General features: G+C 33.1%; 1 protein-coding gene across 5 annotated transcripts in view; it reads right to left on the minus strand.

Moving 5' to 3' along the window:
• Window positions 1-23,370, minus strand: part of LOC143080175 (protein naked cuticle homolog 1-like) — a 71,973-nt gene that overhangs the window by 32,707 nt on the left and 15,896 nt on the right. The window contains exon 1 of one of the 5 annotated variants that reach the window (XM_076255904.1): window positions 22,367-22,475. The exons of 2 other annotated variants lie outside the window; for them this stretch is intronic. In XM_076255904.1, coding sequence (XP_076112019.1) covers window positions 22,367-22,378 — 12 coding nt within the window. In that variant the 5' untranslated portion in view covers window positions 22,379-22,475. Of the gene's footprint in view, window positions 1-1,925; window positions 2,072-6,178; window positions 6,314-22,366; window positions 22,476-23,370 lie in introns of those variants that run through there. 2 more of the 5 variants (XM_076255905.1, XM_076255906.1) reach the window with 2 other exon arrangements.

Below are 23,370 nucleotides of genomic sequence, written 5' to 3' on the forward strand. Positions count from 1 at the left end.
ACATTAGATAAAACCTGTCACATCAGGCTGCATATCAAAATCAAATGACAACGATTTTTTTTAACAATCTTTGTAAATTCCCTTTGAAATTTGATCAGGGATTGGAAAATTGGAAGGTTTATCGCAGATTTATATTCCATCAGTAAATTATGTATGAAATCGTGAAACGTTTTTTAGTCTGCGTTTGTCAGAAATGAGACAATGATTATTCATAAGGGAACTATTCAATATGTAACCAATCTCCTATCAATATTTAATTTTGTATCACATTTCAATCGTATTTATTTTTTAATATCTTTTTATTGAAGGGGTCTGTTTCCTGTTGATTTTACATGGTTTTGTGAACAAACATCAAATTGAATTAAATTATTGATAAAATCAAAATCCTGGTTTTTTTTTAAACAAAATTCACAATTACAATGAAAAAATCATTGTCTTTCAGAAACAAAGATCATAAAAGACATCATATCTAAAGAATAAAAATTCAAACCTTGTATTCACAGAATTTACAGACTTAATCATTTAGACCATTTAACAATTATTTAGTAAATTGTCAATGCTATTGTTTATACTATATATATAGTGTTGTTAACTGGCTATTTATGTATTGGCCCTGTTATAGATTCAGGTTAGCTGTATTGGACCCGAGACTCTTCGGAGTCGAGGGCCAATATAGCTGATTGAGAAACAGCCAGTTCACAACACTTTTATTAAATGATTTTAAGAAATTAAAAACCGAAGTGAACATCCTGTATTAGTCCTGAGTATATAATTTTTCAACACTAACTCTTTGGTACTCATACTAAGAAAGAGCAACTAAAACAAGTAAAATCAAGCTTACAATCTGTGAAATTTGAGGAAAGAAATTACTGTTTTCTTCTGATGGTCAGAGGGTGACTTAATTACCCCTGTGAGGAATTCAAGAACTGTTCTTATTATGTGCAAGACTTTTCCAGGACCTAGAAAAGTTCTATCTAAATAAAATATTTAAACTAAATGTCTGTTCTAGAACATTTTCACAGGGGTAGCAGTGTACCCCTCTCTTTTCTAACTCACAACAGAGGGTATAACTACAAAATTAAAACATTCATTAGACTATATATGGATCAAGGACATATTTTTATGGACATTTGAAGTACTTCCAAGTTCTTTACCAACTACATGAAAAATATTGTTCTATACTAATAAGTATTCATAACTATAACTCAAAAACCTTTAAAAATGATACAACTGGCAATAAAAAAATTAGGCATACCCCATTAAGTAAGCAAAGAATTCCCTCAAGACTTTATCATATATCTATAATTCATATTTTCTGCCTTGTATTAACTAATTGGCAATATCTAGACAAATATATACAGACTCTATGGAATAAATAAAACAGATATGTAATGCCACCTACTTATATTCATCTGATACCCATATTTCAAAATTAAATAGGTAATATATATAATTTAATTTAAATGAACTGCTGTTAATTTTCAGTAGAAAATAATGAATATATAAAAAGGTTAAAGCATGAACATGAAATTAATCCATTAAACATGATAACACTTGGCATTAGCAAATTAACATGCTGGATTATTTGATCCCATGTAACTATGTAGTCAGGTTGTCAAAATATTATCAACCAACATTCATGCAGTGCTTATATATATATATATATATATATATATATATATATGAGATTTTAAAAGTTTAATCAAAGTTTAACTAGCTTATATATATATATATATATATATATATAAGCTAGTTAAACTTTGATTAAACTTTTAAAATCTAATGTCTCAAATAATAAAGCTGTTATCATCATTTGAGCCCCAAAAGCATGATCGATATAAGCAATTGTGTGGAGTGCTCGATCATCACTGGTAAAACAGGCATTCCTCTTTTTACACTTGCCCCTAATTTGCCTTTGTAATTACCTTATATGTCCTGCCATACCCTTCCTTCTGTCAGACTCACACACTTACTCCATCCAATACTCAAAGTTGCCAAAAATCTCTAAACAAAGCTTTCACCTACGAAAAACATCTACGAAAAAAATACTCCACAAACACCAAACAAACCTAGAAAACCTGATCAAGGCGTTGTACTGCATGAACACATGATAACTGGATGTTTATTTGAAGGTATAATTATCAAAACATATTACATATTTCATAAAGCATTCCACATTACATTAACAAATGATTGTGTTAATTGCCTGTCTATTGTTATACAGATAGTCACATGACCACCCAAAAAAAGCATACACTAAAATGGAGGATATACGTCATCAGAAGATATATTATGCATTGAAGGAGTACATTCTTAAAGGGGCTGGACAGGGGTAAGGGAACATGGTAATGAGGGGGTGTGAATGCATGGGAATCAGAGACCTCCCTGTCAACACCCTCTTCTTAACATCAGGTCTGTAAAAGAGGGGATAAGCTTTCAAATAGTTTGAACAGTTGTAATTCAATAACTGTGAGGACAGGTTACATTCACGATGAGAATATTCTTTATCTGATTTCATGGCAAGTTTTCAAAATACAGGACTATCTTTCAAATTTATAATATTTTGCTATATATCTATATTGTATAGTCTAAATTAAACTGATTAAAGATATACAAGCATAGTTCAAATTATCAAATATTTTCAATAAGGGTTACAAATGAACTTGTTTCTTTTCAAGCATGAAATGACAAAATGGCTACCACTTCCACAATTACCACTTTCATCATTCCATTCTAGAATTCATGCCCACATTTTAGTATATTCTACAAAGTGTGCCTACATATATCACATAACAGAGATAAGTAAGAAAACAGAGATACCTTTAACTTCAAAGAGTTTAATGCTGGATTTAACAGCTTCTCATCTGCATCATAAGTATTTAGTAAACAAAAGGATGTTTCTGGCACTGGAAGCCAGGTCTTAATTGTAAAATTGAGATGAAAATAAATAAAACTATTCCAGACAAAATATACACTCAAAAGAGAAACTGTTAAGAGCTCATCACATGAATGTTGATAGAGTAACGTTTTCTGTGTAAAGCGTCTACCTAAATTCATAGTACATAAAGCAATTTGTCTGAGTCTGAATAGTGATTGAACAATTAATGCATCTTTGACAAAGGTTGTTTTTTACAAATAAAATTGCATTGAGCATGAATTTAGTTACAGGAAAAGTGAAAGCACCTAAACATTGAACAATCTTTTTCGTTACATTTTATGCTCTTCCACATCAGTTAATTAAACCAAGTACTTTTAATTCAATCCTGAGTCAAATGTCATCATTTTTTAAGATTCTTGCCCTTATCCCAAAATTTATCAAAACATCAAAATACATTAATAACCCTTTTCTTATTTTTGGTGGAAGATCATACCACACATATCCAGCCTCTACCCACTACATGTACGTGTTTGTGTACGTGCACAAGCCTCATTTACTCTCCATACACATTACTTACATAGGCACTGTATAAACCCAATGTTTATTACCCTAGAAAGTAATATCTGTCAGACCATCATATGTTCACCTATGAGTTTGTTGTACATTTATTGCTGAACTTTCTGGAGGTTTTTGTATATTAATCACAGATATGTCTACCAGATAATGCACTTAGTATCATACAGACATTGCAACAAACCCCATCCTTTAGCTTTCTAGGACAGTTTTTTGTAAAAAAACAAAAACAACTGGAAGATGAAAACAATGTTGTTTTCCCTTAAATTGTCAAAAATGATTTTTTTGCTTTTGGAGGACTCAATAATACTTGAAGAGTTGGAAGATGACATTATGCACTGAAAGATCACCAATAAAAGTAATATATATCTAACTGAAATTCATAGGAAAAATCTACCTAAAACACAAATTTTGGCTTAATAGAAACAAGTGGAAATAACTGCTTTTGCACATGGAATGTAATTTGGTTATTTGTCCCTGTCTACAGTAAAAACAAACTTTCTAAAGCTTCTGAGCAAATCTTCAAATATCATTTAACCGGACAGATATTTTGAATGTGTATTCACATATAGTGCATGGTGTCAGCTATAATATACTAATAGACAGTAATAACAACAGCCATTTTGATTTTCTGCTCACAAATTCTTGAAAGAAACCGCCAGGACATTACAAACAAATCTAGATCCATTTGAATTGGGGTTTTCTAAGAAAAAACCTATAAAATGATCATGACACATGCACAATTCTAGTTGACCTGAAGACCAACTTGATAAAAAGTATAAATTGTTCCATATTACACATATTATCCCTTCAGGGCCTTACATTTCCATTTTCTAAAAGTCTGATTTATCAGATGTCAATATGATGATGCTGATTTCATACAATTATTCATATCAATCATTGTAAATTTCAAAATGATTCATAAATCTTCCAAATGTTTCCTTGCTTTTCCAGATCTCCAAGAAGATTTATACCATTTTTTCCATAATAAAATATCTTTCATGTCAGAATTATCTTGTTTTTATAGGAAAACATGAAAATGTGTTTCCCTATCTGTTTTTATCATTGCACTATGTGATAGCAATTAATTTACATTGCACAGAATAAGGTACTTGTTCTGATTAGTGTAAATAATCTTTCTAATCTACAAATCATGTAATAGATATATTCAAAATGCATTTACAATCTAGAAAATATGAATAAAGCAAGATGTAGAATATATGCTGATGAGATACCAATTGCCCTTAAGCTTAGCTCAAACTATAGGGGTGATTGGAGACCCACTGGCCTCGCTATAAATACACTTTATTCAAGATTTATATCTCAAATTTTCAAACTAAAAATTCACAAATTACATGGAGTCTTTCAGGTAATGTGGGTATGCATGTATGTGCATGACTGATAGTATATATAGTTTGCAAAGTCATTTGGTATAATTTAAGGCCCTTTCATAATTTTTTTCTTCTTGATTTGTTATATTTTTAAATTATATGCTGCTATAGCAATGTATGTACTCAGCATCTTCTTCTGACCGAGTTCTTGATTTGTTTTTTATTCTTTATTTTCAGGATTACACTGCAATAAGTACTTCAATCCCAAGTTACTTCAGAAATATGAAATAAAACATGTTAAAATATTACAGACCATCATTCCTTATCACTATAAAATACCAAGAGAATATGCAACACGAAAGTCTAAGTGGCACTTAATGTTTCTAACTAACTAGTTTACATACCAATTACAAAATGTATATGTTCTGTCAGAAAAATGATATCAAGTGACCTTTAGGTGAACAGTAATAGCTTAATAAAGTCCTATTAACTATAAATTATTACACCATTTTCCATGTTATTAAGTTATTATGACACTACAGTACAGAACTCAGTCTCCTGAAATCTGATACATGTATTGGTTTACATTTATAGATGCATGAACTTAGTCAACTCTTCTGTTTCATACAACCTGGCCAAAAATAAGTTCAGTCTTGATCTCAGCTAGCGTCAAATGTTTCTTACCTAGCTGTCTGAATTCTGAACTTATACATACAATTTTGTTAATGAATGGTATTTTTCAACTAAGGTTTCGATATGGCCATCTTTGTAGCTTCTAATATTCATTGTCATTCCATTACTTATCTCCCTTTTTAATTGTTAGTAGAGTTGTCTTCCTTTGGGACATATGAATTGTTCAGTGGATTCATTTATATACAATCAATTACTAAGGCAAGGAAGAAAAGATTTAGGTTTTTAATGAAACAATCCACCAGTATAGAAGATAAATAAAAATGTCAAAACTTAAAATTACTTTTTAATAAAATGAAATTAAGATGTGAAAAAGGTGAAATGTACCAATCTGAGAAATACATTGAGATTTAGACCTAGATGCTCCCTTAAGAGTGCTAAGACTAGATTGATGCTCACACAAGGAACATTTTATTTATATTGCAAAATCTTTCCCAACATACCTGTATCATTTATACACTTATTTAAGCATTATATATATCAAACAATTTCTTTTATTATTGCATTTTACTATTTAGCCCTCTTACTAACTGATCATTATATAAAGATGATTAATTGCTGTTTTCAAAAATCTGTCTTCAAATAGTTTCTTGCAAATCCCTTATTATTACAGTTGAAATATTTCTTTCATGTCAGGAGGAAATTCCTAAAGTGTTAACTACCTTAGAAACATTCCCTAAAAACAAATGTTTTTTTTAAAACTCACCTAATTTCTTGATATTTACAATTTATCTGCTGTGTCACTTTAATCCTTAGGCTTTATAAGGTACATAAATCTACAGAAAATCAGATAATCTTTGTAGTAGATCCTTGTTAGTCCTTATTACACCTGAATAGACTAAGAGTAATCCAAAATACCCCCAAAATATGTCTTGGATTATGTACAGCGATATAATACAGGTATTCACAAAACTTCCCCTTTACTCAGGTGAAGGTCAAATATAGTATTTTGACATCTGTTTTTCCTTATTTTACCGAAAATTGATTGTTTATTTACATTCCTCCAAACCTACATCACAACAAAGCTTGTAAACAATTTTGGCAAAAAAGCTATATTGAAGTGAGATAATGAGGAAGATAATAGGGTATAAGGTATCTCATTATTGAATTTCTTACACCCACATCATCACACAGGGATTATATATAATACGTAAAAAAACATCTCAAATTATGAAAAAAGATATTTAGCATATATTTTTTTAAATATTTAAACTGTACACCTCTAACGTTTATTTTTAATAATGTGTAATATTTCTTTTAAATGAATTGTCAGCTGTTTTCACTTAACCAATAACACTTTTTCAAGTAGCACTTTTCACTGAAAGAATAAAATTCACCACTGTCTATACCAGGTACATGCAGTACAGGACGAAAAGAATATCAACTCTATAAATGTTGCTTAAAAGTCCCCTTACTTGGGGAGACCTTAAAATAATATAGTTCAGGGTTAATGATCATGACATGATAAAACAAAGTTCTTTAAATTCAAGGGACCTGACAAACTCCTCTACCCCCTTTTTTTATATTTCACACCTGTTTCTTGAAACATGTCCCATCTCTACATAACTTTGGTGTTTTAATTTATTGAAGATTTGATCCTTAAACAGGCCAGGCATGACACATGCAATTAACACATTCTTGTGCAATAAAGGACAGAGGAAACAGATTATTTTTTGCATTTGGCCTGACACAGCTATCATTTACCCAGAGAACATTTGGTTCAAGTATAGGAAACAGATTATTATATGCATCTGGCCTGACACAGCTATCATTTACCCAGAGAACATTTGGTTCAAGTATAGGAAACAGATTATTATTTGCATCTGGCCTGACACAGCTATCATTTACCCAGAGAACATTTGGTTCAAGTATTATTGCATTACTAAGTGCATTCCTGTGTCTATAGCTTTGATCATTATGACTTATAATAACTGTCATATCACTCTCCATTAATGTGCAATACATAATTCTGTCTGCCCTGTTATTGACTCCAAAGTTCACCATCAAATATTTACCATTACTCTTATTCCATTCTGTAGATTTTTTTTCTATTTGATCTATTTTTAGGTGGCAAAGAGTCCTCAATTTGCAAATTGCAATTATGTTTTTATCTAAATCCTATCCACACTCTTGACTTAAGTTATTGTTGAATAACTGTTGTTTTTAATCATTTCTGTGATACTGCAATCAATTTTTTATCACATCAATTTATTTTGATGACTTTCTGCTAGTAGAAATTAATTTGAGTGAATACATAAATATGTCAAACTTGAATGTTCTCTTCATTGCAGGACAGAGACCTATGGAAGGTATTAGGTCTCTGCAAAGTTGGGTAGAACAGCCAGGAGCGTTTCCAGGATTTGCAGTTAGGGGGGGGGGCGCAAATTTGTATTGTTTGCCGCGCTGAGCGAGGCAAAAATTTTTGGAGGTTTTTTTAGGTACAATTATTGAAATATTCTTCTAAAGGGGAGAAATGTAGATATCTCAAACTATTGTGTTTTAAAATTAGCAAGGAATTATAGTTTCAAGCTGAAACCGCTTTTATCCACACCTGACAACAATCTACAGATAGACGAGCGGACAGATGGACGCAAAGTGAGACGAGACAGATCACAATTGCTAACCTGACCCATATAATTTTCAAACGAAAAGTTCTTCTTTTACCAGCGATTTTTAATTGTCCTTTCATACTATCTGTTTTTTCCTTTTTTGATTTTCGAAGGTCATGCCAGACTTTACAGACTGTTCGCCACAAACAACTAAAATCAGGATGAGATGCATTTACGCACATATATTTATTTTCTTGGGATCCCAAGCATACAGTAATATGGTACAGAATTTGGCTAAATATTTAGGTTGCAAGTGAGAAATAAATATAAACACAGAGATAAAAAATTAATAAACTAACCTATGGCTTGAAACAGTATTTCTATCTTTCATTACGGATATTATAAAAGAATCTCACCTGCCGACTGTTCTCTTGACAGTGTCATGATGAAATTGTGAAACTGAGTAAGGGATGTTTTGGAACTTCGATTATCAAACAAATTCATTATAAAAACCGCAAATTAATACAATGAAACTTTTGTTTTTACTTTAATTGCTAAAAACCTATTATAATTTGTCATCAAACGCAGCTCCACATATGACACTTTCCTTTGAAATTATTTATAGAACTTTAATAAAGCGTAGGTCAGTTGATTAGTAATCACGTTGATTCTGTTAAACTGACTGTTTTATATATTTTGAATGTTGAAAAAGATTGAATGGTCTCTTCTGATACTTAAATATGTTGAAGTCAACCCATGCTTTGCAAATTTTAGGGGGGGGCACACGCCCACCACGCCCCCGCCTAAATTAGGCCCCTGACAGCTAATGGGAAATAAATAGATATTCAGAGATGTGGTATGGGTGCCAATGAGATAACTAGATCTCCATCCAAGTCACAATTTGTAAAAGAAAACCATTATAGGTCAAATTACAGTCTTCAACACGGAGCCTTGGTTCACACCGCACATCAAGCTTAGAATAAAAGGCCTGAAAAAAGACTAGTGACTAATTAAACTTATGTAAGTATACATACATTACATTAGTTTACAGTTATCCAGCCAAGATCTTTATTGCTGAAATTCTGAAGACACTTTCCAACTTTGGACTCTCAGTCCCGAAGAAGATTACAATTGTGGTCAAAGTCCAAGAAATTTGTAATTATTTCAGAAAAGGTGCATGTGGTTCCTTATTGGACAAAATTATCCATTGAAAATCAAAGGTCCTATATTATATATAATAGAATAAAAAAATATTACAAAAAATAGAATTCTTCTTTAATCCTATAGATATCAATATTGGTCAGGAACAAATCCGAACCTTAGAAATTGACATCAGTATACTAGTATAGTTACCTCCAATAGCAAAATTGTAAACAACTTTCTTATTTACACAATTGCAAGGTATACAATTATTTAAAATATTCAGGTCAGATTTGTTGAACAATCTGAGATAAAATTGTTGATAAAAGTGAATGACCAAATTATTACTTCATTCATATTTAAACCTTCCACAAAAATTGATCAGCCTAGTGGTTCAGTATTATATTCATCCACAAACAAACGCTGTGTTAAATAAAAGATCTATTCACCCACATTTAAATAATTTAATGTTCAAGATTATAAAAGATAAACAAGTTTAATTAAAAAATTTCTCGATTAATTTTTATACCATCAAAAGCTGTCAACAGACATTTGTTGAAAAGCTTCCTAATACTAAAAACTTATTTTGCATAATCAATATTTACAAATTGATCTAGTAGTACATGTATATAAAACTAGAATTTTGACCTGCTTTTTTACCAATTATGAATACAAGTGTATTTAGTTGAAAAAATCAGAGATGAGAGGAGTACAAAAGTTAATAATAGTGAGTACAGGGTGGCCCAGGGTGGCCCAGGGTGGCCCAGTGTGGCAATATTCAGCTATTTAATCTGCATATCTATTTTAATGAGTGAGCGAAGGAGTAAAACTTTTAAACCCTTATTCTAAACTATTGTTGTGTGGTAAATTGTTTAAAGTGTACTTGGAAAATTTCACCGAATTAAATTTTGCAAAGTCAGCATATTCTTTTTCCAAATGGATTTTTCTATTACTTTTCAAAGGCAGGTGGTTCTCTCCCAAGTCCTCCAGCTTTCTCAATCAATATGAGCTCATGGCTCCATGATAGTCATAAGAGTTCTGAAACTGGCATTTAAAACACCAAAATTCAATCAATTCCATCAAATATATCAGATGCAGTCTGCCTAAGATGGTGCAGGTCCATCGACACCTATAACCTTTTCTTCACTATTACCAACAACCTATTTCTTCTGTCAATAAAATTTTAATAAATAGCATGCACACCCAGCAAATAAGATTTCCATTCTTAAGATTTGATCGGTTATACTATATAAATATTAACCTTGATGAATGGTCTTGAATAATGTACCAAAATTTACATGCTATTTTGAATCCCTCCTATTCATAATATGTCCACTATTCCTATATTTGATCTCCCAAGATTCCCGCAACAAACATATTTGACACCTGTGACTTAAGGTTAATAAAGGTGTACAAGGATCAGCCTCTCTTTGATGTCACCTGCCCCATTAAATCTGAACTAACAACCATGTAATGTTTCTGAATCAAATTTACATAGATCTCTTGATAAATAGTCTGTCATCACTTGATACTGGATGCCCAAATAATCTTACAGGAGTACTAGTAAGTGGAAACAGTAATTATGTAAATACTCCTGGAGAGTGGCAGATCCAGATTCCCGTCAAAAAGGGTGGAACAACTGGAAAATATAGGGGATGGCAGATAAAAATGTACTTAAAAAACACATTATAGGAGCCTGGTTTTTTGAAAGCGAAAACTTTATTTCATGGAATCTGGCAAAAAAAGTAAAACAGATCATGTACGTGTTTAGGGAAAAACACCAATTGAACTTATTAAAGTGATGTACTACCTTTAAGTCGATTTCTTTCTACAATTCGAAATTTTAATTTTACATTTTCTCTTTAATCGAAATACCCATTTCCTCATTGCACAGCTGCATTTTAGTTTAAACAGAATAGCATTTTAACAATGGTGTGTTAGAATTTTTATAAATACCCACTCAACAACCACTTAACATAAAGGTAAAGTAATTTTTACAAAATATTTTTTTTCAAAGTTTTATGTAAATTAGTTTTTATTTCCATATCCATTAAGATTTTACAAATTGCCTGTAAATATTCTACTCTCATTACTATAGTATCCCTTTAATGATTTTGTATTTTATCAAGTTTACAGCACTCAGGTAAATATTCCAATACAATTATGATGGAAATATTACTTAATACAGAACTGCTATAACAGGTGATATGTCAGGTGATGTCAGGAAAAGTGTTATCTTATTGTCAATATTTCTATCTGATAATAATAACTTTACAAAAATGGAGATGTTTTAAAAGTTAATGAAATTTCAGAAAATATCGGCATAATTTGTATGATTTGTATAATAATACAGATAATTTTGGATATATACCCAAGTAGGTGACCAGGTTAGACACAGTAATGTATAATTTCAAAGATGTCTTAGAATGCCCATATAGACTTGTAGAATGCGACTATAAAGGTAAACTAAAGGTGACTAATATAGGGGGGGGGGGGGGGGGGGGGGGCTCCAGTCATGCTTCAGTGATTCCCTATATAATCAACCAAATTTTTCTGACAAAAGAGATGCCAGCCCTGCCCCCCTACCCCTGGATCCACCTATGTTATGCAAATATAGTTTATAGAGAAGAGTCAAGAATTGTCCCTATATAGATAAGATTACTAATTATGGTGAAGAAGCACACCTCTACATAAAACTGGTAATAGCAGTCTCCTCCCATGTCATTACAGATTATCTTAAAAGGCTCAAGACATCCTGAGTGTAAATAAATATAGTTTATATATATATATTCCTTTAGCTGTGGAAAATCCTTAGTTAGACATATGGCAAAATTACTGTCATTCAACTGGTAACCCCTGAGACTACATTAATATTCCACACAAATCACCTCAGTTGTTAGTTCAATAGCTGACCAACTTAACTCATCCCCCAAATGAAATTAATCATTCTGGACAGCTCCATAGAAATTCTGGAGTTATTTGAAAAATTACAGTTAGAGGTCCAACACAGGTTTTTCGAATGACTTCAGTTAACACCAGGCTGAGTGTAATTTTTCAGAGTTTTTTCATAGGTACCAGAAGCAAAGTTTAAATTAATGGTACCAGCATGCTTATACACACCTTTCTTTTTCCTTAGATATCATTATCCACAGTCTCTGTCATTTGTGAAATGAATTACCCCTTTCAATCTTTCAAAACATGAGAAAAATAATCAAGCTAGAAAAGAAGTAATATAGCTATTGCTACTGCCCAGAATTCTGTTTACAAGTGACTCATCTTGAATGATAAATGAGCTTGAATGACAAACTGTGGTTTTGTACCATTTCCATATGTATAGAGAGAACTTCTGACTGTTTCCTTTATCTTCAAAACAGGTAGCCAACATCAAATTATTTCTTAACTTTGAGCCTGACATCACTTACATCAAACATAAGAAAGCTTATGTAAAAGAAAATTACAAAATGAGAGCTCCTTAAGAGTCATCGTCAGTGGTACTCTCTGACATTATACTAGTACACTGTTGATTAGCTATATGTCAAATGTGCACCATACCTGCCATGATACTGCCTTTCACATGAGGCATTGAAGCAGGAATAAATTAAGTTTTAAACAAATGAGAATTTTTATCAAAAACATGTGAATTAACATGCATACATTTTGTTTGATCAAACATTGTAACCTTAGGTGAGTTAGGGACAAAACACCAGAGCAGAAAACTTCAGTAAAAGACATTTTCAATAAATTAAAAGTTAAAATTACAATTTCAAAATTATGTATTCTGGGTGGCAACTAGGCAATATCACAAACAATATTAAGTAAGTATTTTGACAGTAATGACAAGTCAATGATGTTGAAGGCTGAAGTGATATATCTTTACCTATCCTAATTACAGGTATACAATCTCTTTGATCTTTACTACATATATGTAAATATCTCAAACCTTGAACAGGTGTGCCAAAATGAAAACACACCAAAAAGTATCATATTGACACTTTACCTAACCTTACACAAATCTTTTTTTTTCAAAAATATCAATAGAGCAAATAATTTGCTGTCCAGCCTACATACTTCAAAGTTCAACTTGTGGTCACTTTTCTTAAATCTGTTAGATTGTCCTAGTTCAAGGCAAAGGGAGGTAATTCTAATACAGCGATTTAAATTCTTAGACAATGGGAGATAACACATACATTTTGACCTGCAAATCCAGATAATTGAAAATTAAATGATAAGCAGTAAATAATAACAAATTTGGATTTGTTGTCTCAAATCAATTTAACTTGTAGTAACATTCCCTATGCTGTTTGGCTACTTTTAAGAAGTATATAATCTGCCAATTCGGACATTAGGTCCAGAGAAGAAAGACATTGAGGGATGTTCCAAGAATTCTGATATACACAGGGAGGCCAAGTTTAGTCTATGCACCTTAGTCCAAAGTGCATTTATAAAATAAGTATACATTTGTAATGACCTTATCACTATAACTATAGATCTGTGCCAAAATACTGTTTACTTCAAGGTGGCTTATGATTTCATTCAAGGTATGTTAGAAACTTGGTTTTATCTTTAGTAAGATAATGTAATGAGGAGGTAAACAAGATAACACAGACAAAATAAATGTGTTTGTATAACTAAAAGTAAAACATTTATATCAGAAAACACATTACTGTAGATACAATCAGATAGTACAGAACAATGCCCTGTGTTCATGGAGTACATCAATAAATGTTCTGATGGTTTCAAGAACATCCAGGTGAATGGACCTTTCAATTATCCATGGATTTTATGTCATACATGCACAAAACAGTAAAAACCTTGCATTCATCATAATGTCTAATTAATGAACTGAATACAAATTTCAATGAACTGTTAAGTTATTTGACTTTGTAGATAAATTACAGACAACTTTGGGTTCAATTGGGTCCTTTAGAGGAGTATAACAGTAACTGAGTACAAAGAAAATAACACTAAAAATGTTGTGCGTCAGAAGTCTTTTTAAAAAATTTACCTTCATCAGGAATGCTTAAAACTCAAACATTGGATAGCCAAGGATGTTCAAATACCCATTTTCTTTCTCAATTTAAAACTGAACATCAGAGTAGTAGCTACATTTACCAAACTGTCTTTTCTCTTTTCTGACTGACATAATATTCTAACTCCAAATATATATATATATTATTCAGATTACGAGATTTGTAGACATTTTAAGTCCATTCTTATAACCAGAACTTAACCTTGTAAGAGAATGGTTGAAACAAGTCTGCAATAGTTCATAGGGCTAGTAACCGCAACAATTACTATCTCCATGATTTATTATAAAACTTAAATATTTTTCAATTAATTATTTTTATGAAATCCCACGACTTTTTAGTTAAAACCCAACAATATCCTTATTACTATTACCTACTGAAATAAGCCCTTAAACAAGTGTTTCCCCAAGTTTAATTAATACTTGGTATGTATTAGTAGTACTCTGCACATCCTCTAACTATTAATATACCTGACAACTTGAGCAACTTTTAATACAGATGTCATTTTCAGGTAAACACCTTCCTTTTATCTCATCACTTTGATGTGCTTAATTACAGGTAAAAAACAATTTGACATCATTTGAAGTTGTTAATTACAGGTGGACAAACAACTAGTTAACATTCCATGCCTTGCTTCAAAGGTTTAGCCTGATTAGCTTTCTGCCATTAAACATGCAAGGATTACTTTTCTTTTTATTTTGAAAGAGAAAAACAGCATGAGAGAAAACTTGAAGAATTTCAGGCTTTTCACAAGTGTAACTTTTGAAGTGTAGTTCAAAGATTTGATTCGTTCCACCTTTAGTAGAAGGAAAGATGGTGTCAAGAACCAGGAGAATATCCGTTATTGATCTATGCTACGGATGTAAACCAGCAACATTTGTTACCGATTTTGTCTCAGTAAATTGGATTAGAGACGCCTAAACTGACAATTCAGAGAAAAAAAAAACATTATCAGAAGTGAATATCTCCAAGACAAAGATGACATTTTAGATGTCTGGCTTTTTCAACTTAAGATGATGTCTTCACAGAAACCTATAAATTTCTAAAATCACAAGAATTCTCCAATTCTGCTGGTTATAGTTTCTGCATTGTAACATTTTAAATTCATGTACATGTTGTATAATGTGGGACAATTTTGGGGGAGCATTAGTTTAACCTGAAGAAAAAGAAATGTGAATAACAGTCAAAACTTTTACATATTATGAAAAAAATTGGTGTTCCAATGATTGACCATTGGTCAAACCATGGTTGGATGTGCTTTACACCATGATCTGACCATGGTTGACCAAGCTCAAATCTCAAGTGGATATCCATGGTCAATTTGACAAATAGGGTTTTCTACCTTTATGAACATGGTCATACATCTAACAATGGTTGACCATGTTAGGCCAAGCTCAAATATCAAGCAGATATCTATGGTCAATATTTAATAACCGTGGTTTTCTACCTTTATGACCATGGTCAATCATCTAACAATGGTTGACCATAATGGTAGACCAAGCTCAAATATATAGTAGTTGACAATGGTATGAAGCATGGTTGACCGTGGTATGAGGCATGGTTGGCCGTGGTATGAAGCATGGTTGGCCGTGGTATGAAGCATGGTTGACCAGGGTATGAAGCATGGTTGACAATGCTATGAAGCATGGTTAACCATGGTATGAAGCATGAATGACAATGGTATGAAGCATGAAGGACCATGGTAGGAAGCATGAATGACCATGGTATGAAGCATGGTTGACCATGGTATGAAGCATGAATGACTGTGGTACAATGCATGAATGACCATGGTACGAAGCATGGTTGGCCGTGGTATGAAGCATGGTTGACCGTGGTATTAAGCATGATTGACCATAGTATGAAGCATGGTTGACTGTGGGTTTGGAGCATGGTTGACCGGGGTATGAAGCATGGTTAACTGGGGCATGAAGCATGATTGACCATGGTATGAAGCATGGTTGGCCAGGGTATGAAGCATGGTTGACCGTGGTATGAAGCATGGTTGACCGTGGTATGAAGCATGGTTGACCGTGGTATGAAGCATGGTTGACCAGGGTATGAAGCATGGTTGACCATTATATGAAGCATGATTGACTGGGGTATGAAACATGGTTGGCCGTGGTATGAAGCATGGTTGACCATGGTATGAAGCATGGTTGGCTGTGGTATGAAGCATGGTTGACCGTGGTATGAAGCATGAATGACTGTGGTATGAAGCATGATTGACCATGGTATGAAGAATGGTTGACCATGGGTTGGGAGCATGGTTGACCGGGGTATGAAGCATGATTGACCATGGTATGAAGCATGAATGACTGTGGGTTGGGAGCATGGTTGACCAGGGTATAAAACATGGTTGACCGGGGTATGAAGCATGGTTGACTGGGGTATGAAGCATGATTGACCATGGTATGAAGCATGGGTGACCAGGATAGAAGCATGGTTGACATGGGTATGAAGCATGGTTGGCCGTGGTATGAAGCATGGTTGGCCGTGGTATGAAGCATGGTTGGCTGTGGTATGAAGCATGGTTGGCCATGGTATGAAGCCTGGTTGGCCGTGGTATGAAGCATGGTTGGCAGTGGTATGAAGACCGTAGTATGAAGCATGGTCGACTGGGGTATGAAGCATGGTTGACCGTGGTATGAAGCATGGTTGGCCATGGTATGAAGCATGGTTGGCTGTGGTATGAAGCATGATTGACCGTGGTATGAAGCATGGTTGACAATGGTATGAAGCATGAATGAACGTGGTACGATGCATGAATGACCATGGTACGAAGCATGGTTGACTGTGGGTTTGAAACATGGTTGACCGGGGTATAAAGCATGGTTAACAGGGGCATGAAGCATGATTGACCATGGTATGAAGCATGGTTGACCGTGGTATGAAGAATGGTTGACCGTGGTATGAAGAATGGTTGGCCAGGGTATGAAGCATGGTTGACCGTGGTATGAAGCATGGTTGACCGTGGTATGAAGCATGGTTGACCAGGGTATGAAGCATGGTTGACCAGGGTATGAAGCATGGTTGACCATGGTATGAAGCATGATTGACTGGGGTATGAAACATGGTTGGCCGTGGTATGAAGCATGGTTGACCATGGTATGAAGCATGGTTGGCTGTGGTATGAAGCATGGTTGGCCGTGGTATGAAGCATGGTTGACTGTAGTATTAAGCATGATTGACCATGGTATGAAGCATGGTTGACTGTGGGTTTGGAACATGGTTGACCGGGGTATGAAGCATGGTTAACTGGGGCATGAAGCATGATTGACCATGGTATGAAGCATGGTTGACCGTGGTATGAAGCATGGTTGGCCAGGGTATGAAGCATGGTTGACCGTGGTATGAAGCATGGTTGACCGTGGTATGAAGCATGGTTGACCAGGGTATGAAGCATGGTTGACCAGGGTATGAAGCATGGTTGACCATGGTATGAAGCATGATTGACTGGGGTATGAAACATGGTTGGCCGTGGTATGAAGCATGGTTGACCATGGTATGAAGCATGGTTGGCTGTGGTATGAAGCATGGTTGACCGTGGTATGAAGCATGAATGACTGTGGTATGAAGCATGATTGACCATGGTATGAAGAATGGTTGACCGTGGGTTGGGAGCATGGTTGACCGGGGTATGAAGCATGATTGACCATGGTATGAAGCATGAATGACTGTGGGTTGGGAGCATGGTTGACCGGGGTATGAAGCATGGTTGACTGGGGTATGAAGCATGATTGACCATGGTATGAAGCATGGGTTACCAGGGTAGAAACATGGTTGACCATGGTATGAAGCATGGTTGACATGGGTATGAAGCATGGTTGGCAGTGGTATGAAGCATGGTTGGCCGTGGTATGAAGCATGGTTGGCTGTGGTATGAAGCATGGTTGGCCATGGTATGAAGCATGGTTGGCAGTGGTATGAAGCATGGTTGGCAGTGGTATGAAGACCGTAGTATGAAGCATGGTTGGCCGTGGTATGAAGCATGGTTGGCAGTGGTATGAAGACCGTGGTATGAAGCATGGTTGGCCATGGTATGAAGCATGGTTGGCCGTGGTATGAAGCATGGTTGGCAGTGGTATGAAGCATGGTTGGCCGTGGTATGAAGCATGGTTGGCAGTGGTATGAAGCATGGTTGGCCATGGTATGAAGCCTGGTTGGCCGTGGTATGAAGCATGGTTGGCAGTGGTATGAAGACCGTAGTATGAAGCATGGTCGACTGGGGTATGAAGCATGGTTGACCATGGTATGAAGCATGATTGACTGGGGTATGAAACATGGTTGGCTGTGGTATGAAGCATGGTTGACTGGGGTATGAAGCATGGTTGACCGGGTTATGAAGGATGGTTGACCGTTGGTTGGGAGCTGTCTCAGGTCTGTAAACATCCAATATATGACTTCCTAATACTGTACAATTACCATTTACAAACTTGCATATAATAATGCCTCTTTTAAAATTAGATCAAAAATGTACTTAGTGTCTTCTTAATGTACCAAGTGTCTGTTTGTGAATAAGTCACATCCCAAACAAACAATATACATACTGAGCAGGTCACCTCTACAGTAAAATGACAATAGGTGATCTTCTAGCTTTAATTACTAGAGGATCAGGTTCACACTTAAAATTCATTAGCTTGTTATAGCTACACATATTCTCTATTAATATTCTTATGTTATCTGTCAAATGGAGAATAAAAAGCCTGAGGAAAAATTGATTTAAAAGACAGTCTAACTTTACATCTCTTACAAAACTCTGACTACAGAAAAGATGGTATGTGAAAGGGTTTAGAATTACACCACAAAGTTTAAGATCAAGATTTAAAATTTTTAACTCACTGGTGGCAGTGTAATAACACAATTATGTACTATGAATTAATTCTGCGTTTTTTATCCATTACTTTAAATTCAGAAAGTATTGCATGCATTAATTATTGCATTTTTTGTCTTTTAAGACTAAAATGTGATTTTAACTTTTGTGATATTGAGAAAAATCCTGTTTAATTCATATGAAAAATTTCAAAATGCGAGTTTAAATTATTGCAATTATAACCCTGTCGCATTTTTCGCAATAATAAAAACTTCGCATTTATTTCTGAATTTACAGTATTCTTTGATTTTTCAAATCCATATACTTTTTATTACTACTTTTAATGTGCTGTTCAAGATTTTGAATATAAAAAAGATATGGTATGAATGCCAATGAGATAACTCTCCACAAGAGACCAAATGACATAGAACTTAACAGCTATAGGTTACTGTACAGCCTTCAACAATGAGCAAAGCTCATACAGCATAGCCAGCTTATTTAACTAATCAGCTGTTACTCATTGCTCATCTTTACTAACTTAATTTGCAATGAATTTTATGAAATTAAATACTCCGAGATCAAGGTATATGATATATGTGGGCTGCTGACATTTTTTTTTCAATTAAACAGGCAACAAAAAACAATAAGCAGCATAGTCGGTTAACTATTAAAAAATATCTTCAGATTTTATTTTTCAATAAATGAATTGTTAATGTAAGTACATATAGGTCTCACTCTTTGTGATAGTCAAATACATAAGGAAGTCTTAAATGATACCAAAGAGCTAACATTTGAATTCCAACAATTCTACAAATTCTTTTAATTTCCAGTCAAAATTAAATTCTTTTCATCTTATCTAAATTACAATGTCAATATCAAAATTTGACATATCTATCAAATGATCATTAAAGATGTTATGTATCCCTCCTTAAAAAAAAAATATTTATATTATTTCATCCCTTTATGTAAAAACATTTTATCTCTCAGCTGTTTTTTATGTCAAACATTTTTTCAAAAGATGTTATCATTATTGTATACTCTCCCAAACATCAACATCAATACACATTATTAATCGGTGAAATTGACACAAGAAGAACTTTTTACTTTGATCTTTGACTATGATTCGTGGCAGCTTGAAAGAGAGCTCAAACTTAATCTTCAGTTTATATACAAGTCAAAATCTTGTTATATTCTTCACATTTATAAGCCTACAAAAAATCTCTACAAAAACATTCTGAAAGATGAAAGTTGTAAGTTCAAAGCAAGGACTAAAAGGGATTTTTTAAAATATTGTATGCATATTTGATTTTCATTGTGAGAAAAACAACATTGTCAATTACAATTCACATCTTTTCATTTCTTTGAACTTCATGCAAGGTTTTTCTTCTTCTTTTTTGTTTAAAAAAAAAGTCTATTGAATTAAAATATCTCCTATTTCAAATCAATACTTCCTGATTAGGAACATTTTTATATGTATGAATATAAATTTGCATTGGGAGTGCAAAATCCAAATAGTACTTCAACGTCAGCAACAGCTATTTCAGGTTCAGATAAAATTCAGTTCAAATAAGAGTTATTTGAATATTAATATTATATGATATTCTCTTTGTCTTTGATACAAAAGATCACAAAAACTTAGCAACTTCCGCCAATGTCATAATTTTACAATTAATTACATAATATCCCTACCATTATAAAGGACTGATCATTTTACATCATAAGTCGATAATTACTTCCTTTCCAATTCAGAATACATGACCAAAAAAATCAGGAAAATTGAGGATAAATTACATGGAAACTCATTGAAAACAGGATACTTGATCGGTGATTTGAGGATTGGATGCAATCATACAATCAATCGTTTCTGTCTGGCTGTATACAAGACTGAATAAAATACATCAAAATTGGTATTAAAGTTATAGAATAATTAATCAAACTGAAGCTTGTACTCTTTAGAGAGATTCATAGCCATTTGTCATATACAGTTCTTGCCCAACAATTAATCTAATTCTATTTTTCAGGAATAGCTGACCAATTTTCAATATAAATCTGCTCGTAGAGTTTAACTTTCCGATCTGATTGTAATATAGATCCAGTTCCCACACATCACTAGATACAAAGACACAGATTGGTTTTTTTAAAAGTTGTGCTTTTTTAGTAAACTCTGGGGGGAAAAGTTAGTGTCTGAAAAAATCAACACACGTACACACTCACACACATTTGGATCATTTGTTCCTCAGGACCAACTATGAAACTTGTTGATAAAAAAATAACTGACTAAGCATGACGTACTCAAATATATACAATGCTCAACAAAATTATTGTGTATTTATTATATTTGACAATTTTTTGGGCTTAATTGCAATATCCAACATTCTCAAACAAAGTGATGCTTTTTTACAAAGCTTTACAGAGAAAAAAGCCTGTCACAAACTGATTAAATATGCTGTTATTACTACTGATACATTAATGTAATGACAAAGCTTGATAGGATATTTTTTGGAGCCATTAGAACAAGAAAAAAACAAAAAAGCAGAACTGCTTCTGATATGGTGACTATTCTTCTGAAACAATAGCATTGTATCTTATATTTTTTTCTTCTGTTTTTCAAAATTTGAAACTGCATTAAAATATTAATAATACTGATACTAATAGTAATTCGATACTCCCTCAACTTCACAATCAACTGATGATCAGATATTTCATAAAGCTAAAATATGAATTTCAAACATCAAAGAGAATATGGAGATAATATAATCAAACAGGGGGGACAAACAAGGAATAATTTGAACACTTTGAGTTTGAATTTCCTCCTGCAGCTATACAGTGTCACAAACCAGACCAAGTTACATACTTAATCTCAATTTTACATCTAATCTTTTTCCATACTTATTAACTTATTAAATATGAATCAGTCACAATTCCACCACACTTTGTAAGATGAATCTCAATTTGAATCTAAAACTTGTTACAATCATAGATTTAAGTCCAAACCTAATTGCACAATTCAATTCAAACTTTACGAATTATTTTTCCTGCATCTGATGCTGATCATGCAATAAAATTGCACCGTTTTTTTTTAATTTTTTTAATGTGAAAATGATAATTATAAACAGAAATTTATTCCAGATCCAAGATTTTAAATCATACAATATTTATAGTTCATTACTATTGACTTTGAATGGATTGATTTGAATCCGTTTAAGCAAATATCAGGTCTTCAATGCAAACATTAAATATATATACAACTTGTCAATTCAAGCATAAAATTATGCATCAATTGACCGATTTTCCTGACACTTATCTTTGAGACAAAATTTGCTATCCCTTCATAACACATTTTTGTCTCTAAAGCTCAACTAACTCACTTGTATGTTCATTTCTAAAACCCTCCTCCAGCAAACACAGATCTGTCAAAGTACAAGTATTTTCTCACTATCATTTTTCTTAATTGCATAATAAATCTTGCAAATAAACAATATTACTTAATGACTTACTAATACAATTCCTCACAGCTGGATACAAAGCATGTCATAAAAAATCTCACCCTCCTTGAGAAATACATGTCATATATTGCATAATTAACTTAGAACCTGTTTGATATGACTACTTAACTACATGTACATGTACCTGTATGCAAACCACAGGGTGGCAAAAATGAAATCAATCAAAATTTAAATTATCCTGGTGAAATGTACATAGATCAACAATGATATAATTGATAATTACAGGTATTTCTGACATCAAAGTGATTGATTACCTGTAAAGTTTACAGGTACACAACAAAGTGGAATTAATTTATGGTCTAACCTAAACAAGCATGAGATTTTACAGATGAGGACCATCTGTCAATAAACAATAATTAGTAAAAGTTGAAGTACAAATTTATTACCATATAAATGTGATTGGAATGGGTTTAAAAATGGATATAACTAATTTAAAAACTTGTTTCATATAATATAACAGATATAGTTGATATTGTCTCAGACAAATTCAGCTAAGTTTTACCTTAAAAATAAAATACTAAAACCAGTAGCTTACTTAATTTGCAGTGCAGAAGGTGATGATAATAATACAACAAAGCATATTTCCAGTTAGCATGATGAAATCCTTTAGGGAAGCTATGATAAGTTAAAATTTGGCTTTTAGTGTTGGCCAAGCTCTGAGCTAATGACACAGTATCTTGGTGTATTGGACAATATAGAACTATACTGGAAAAAGTCATGTGTATCATTGAAATAATAAGATATAATACCAAATCGGTTTAAAAAACTTTTTAACTTAATTTTCTTTATTAGTAAAATCATACTGCTCTCTTTTCTTGATGCATTTTCAGCATTGACATAAACGATTCTTTACAAGCTTACTAAGA

Source organism: Mytilus galloprovincialis, chromosome 6 (genome assembly GCF_965363235.1).
Source record: "Mytilus galloprovincialis chromosome 6, xbMytGall1.hap1.1, whole genome shotgun sequence".
Lineage (NCBI taxonomy): Eukaryota > Metazoa > Mollusca > Bivalvia > Mytilida > Mytilidae > Mytilus > Mytilus galloprovincialis.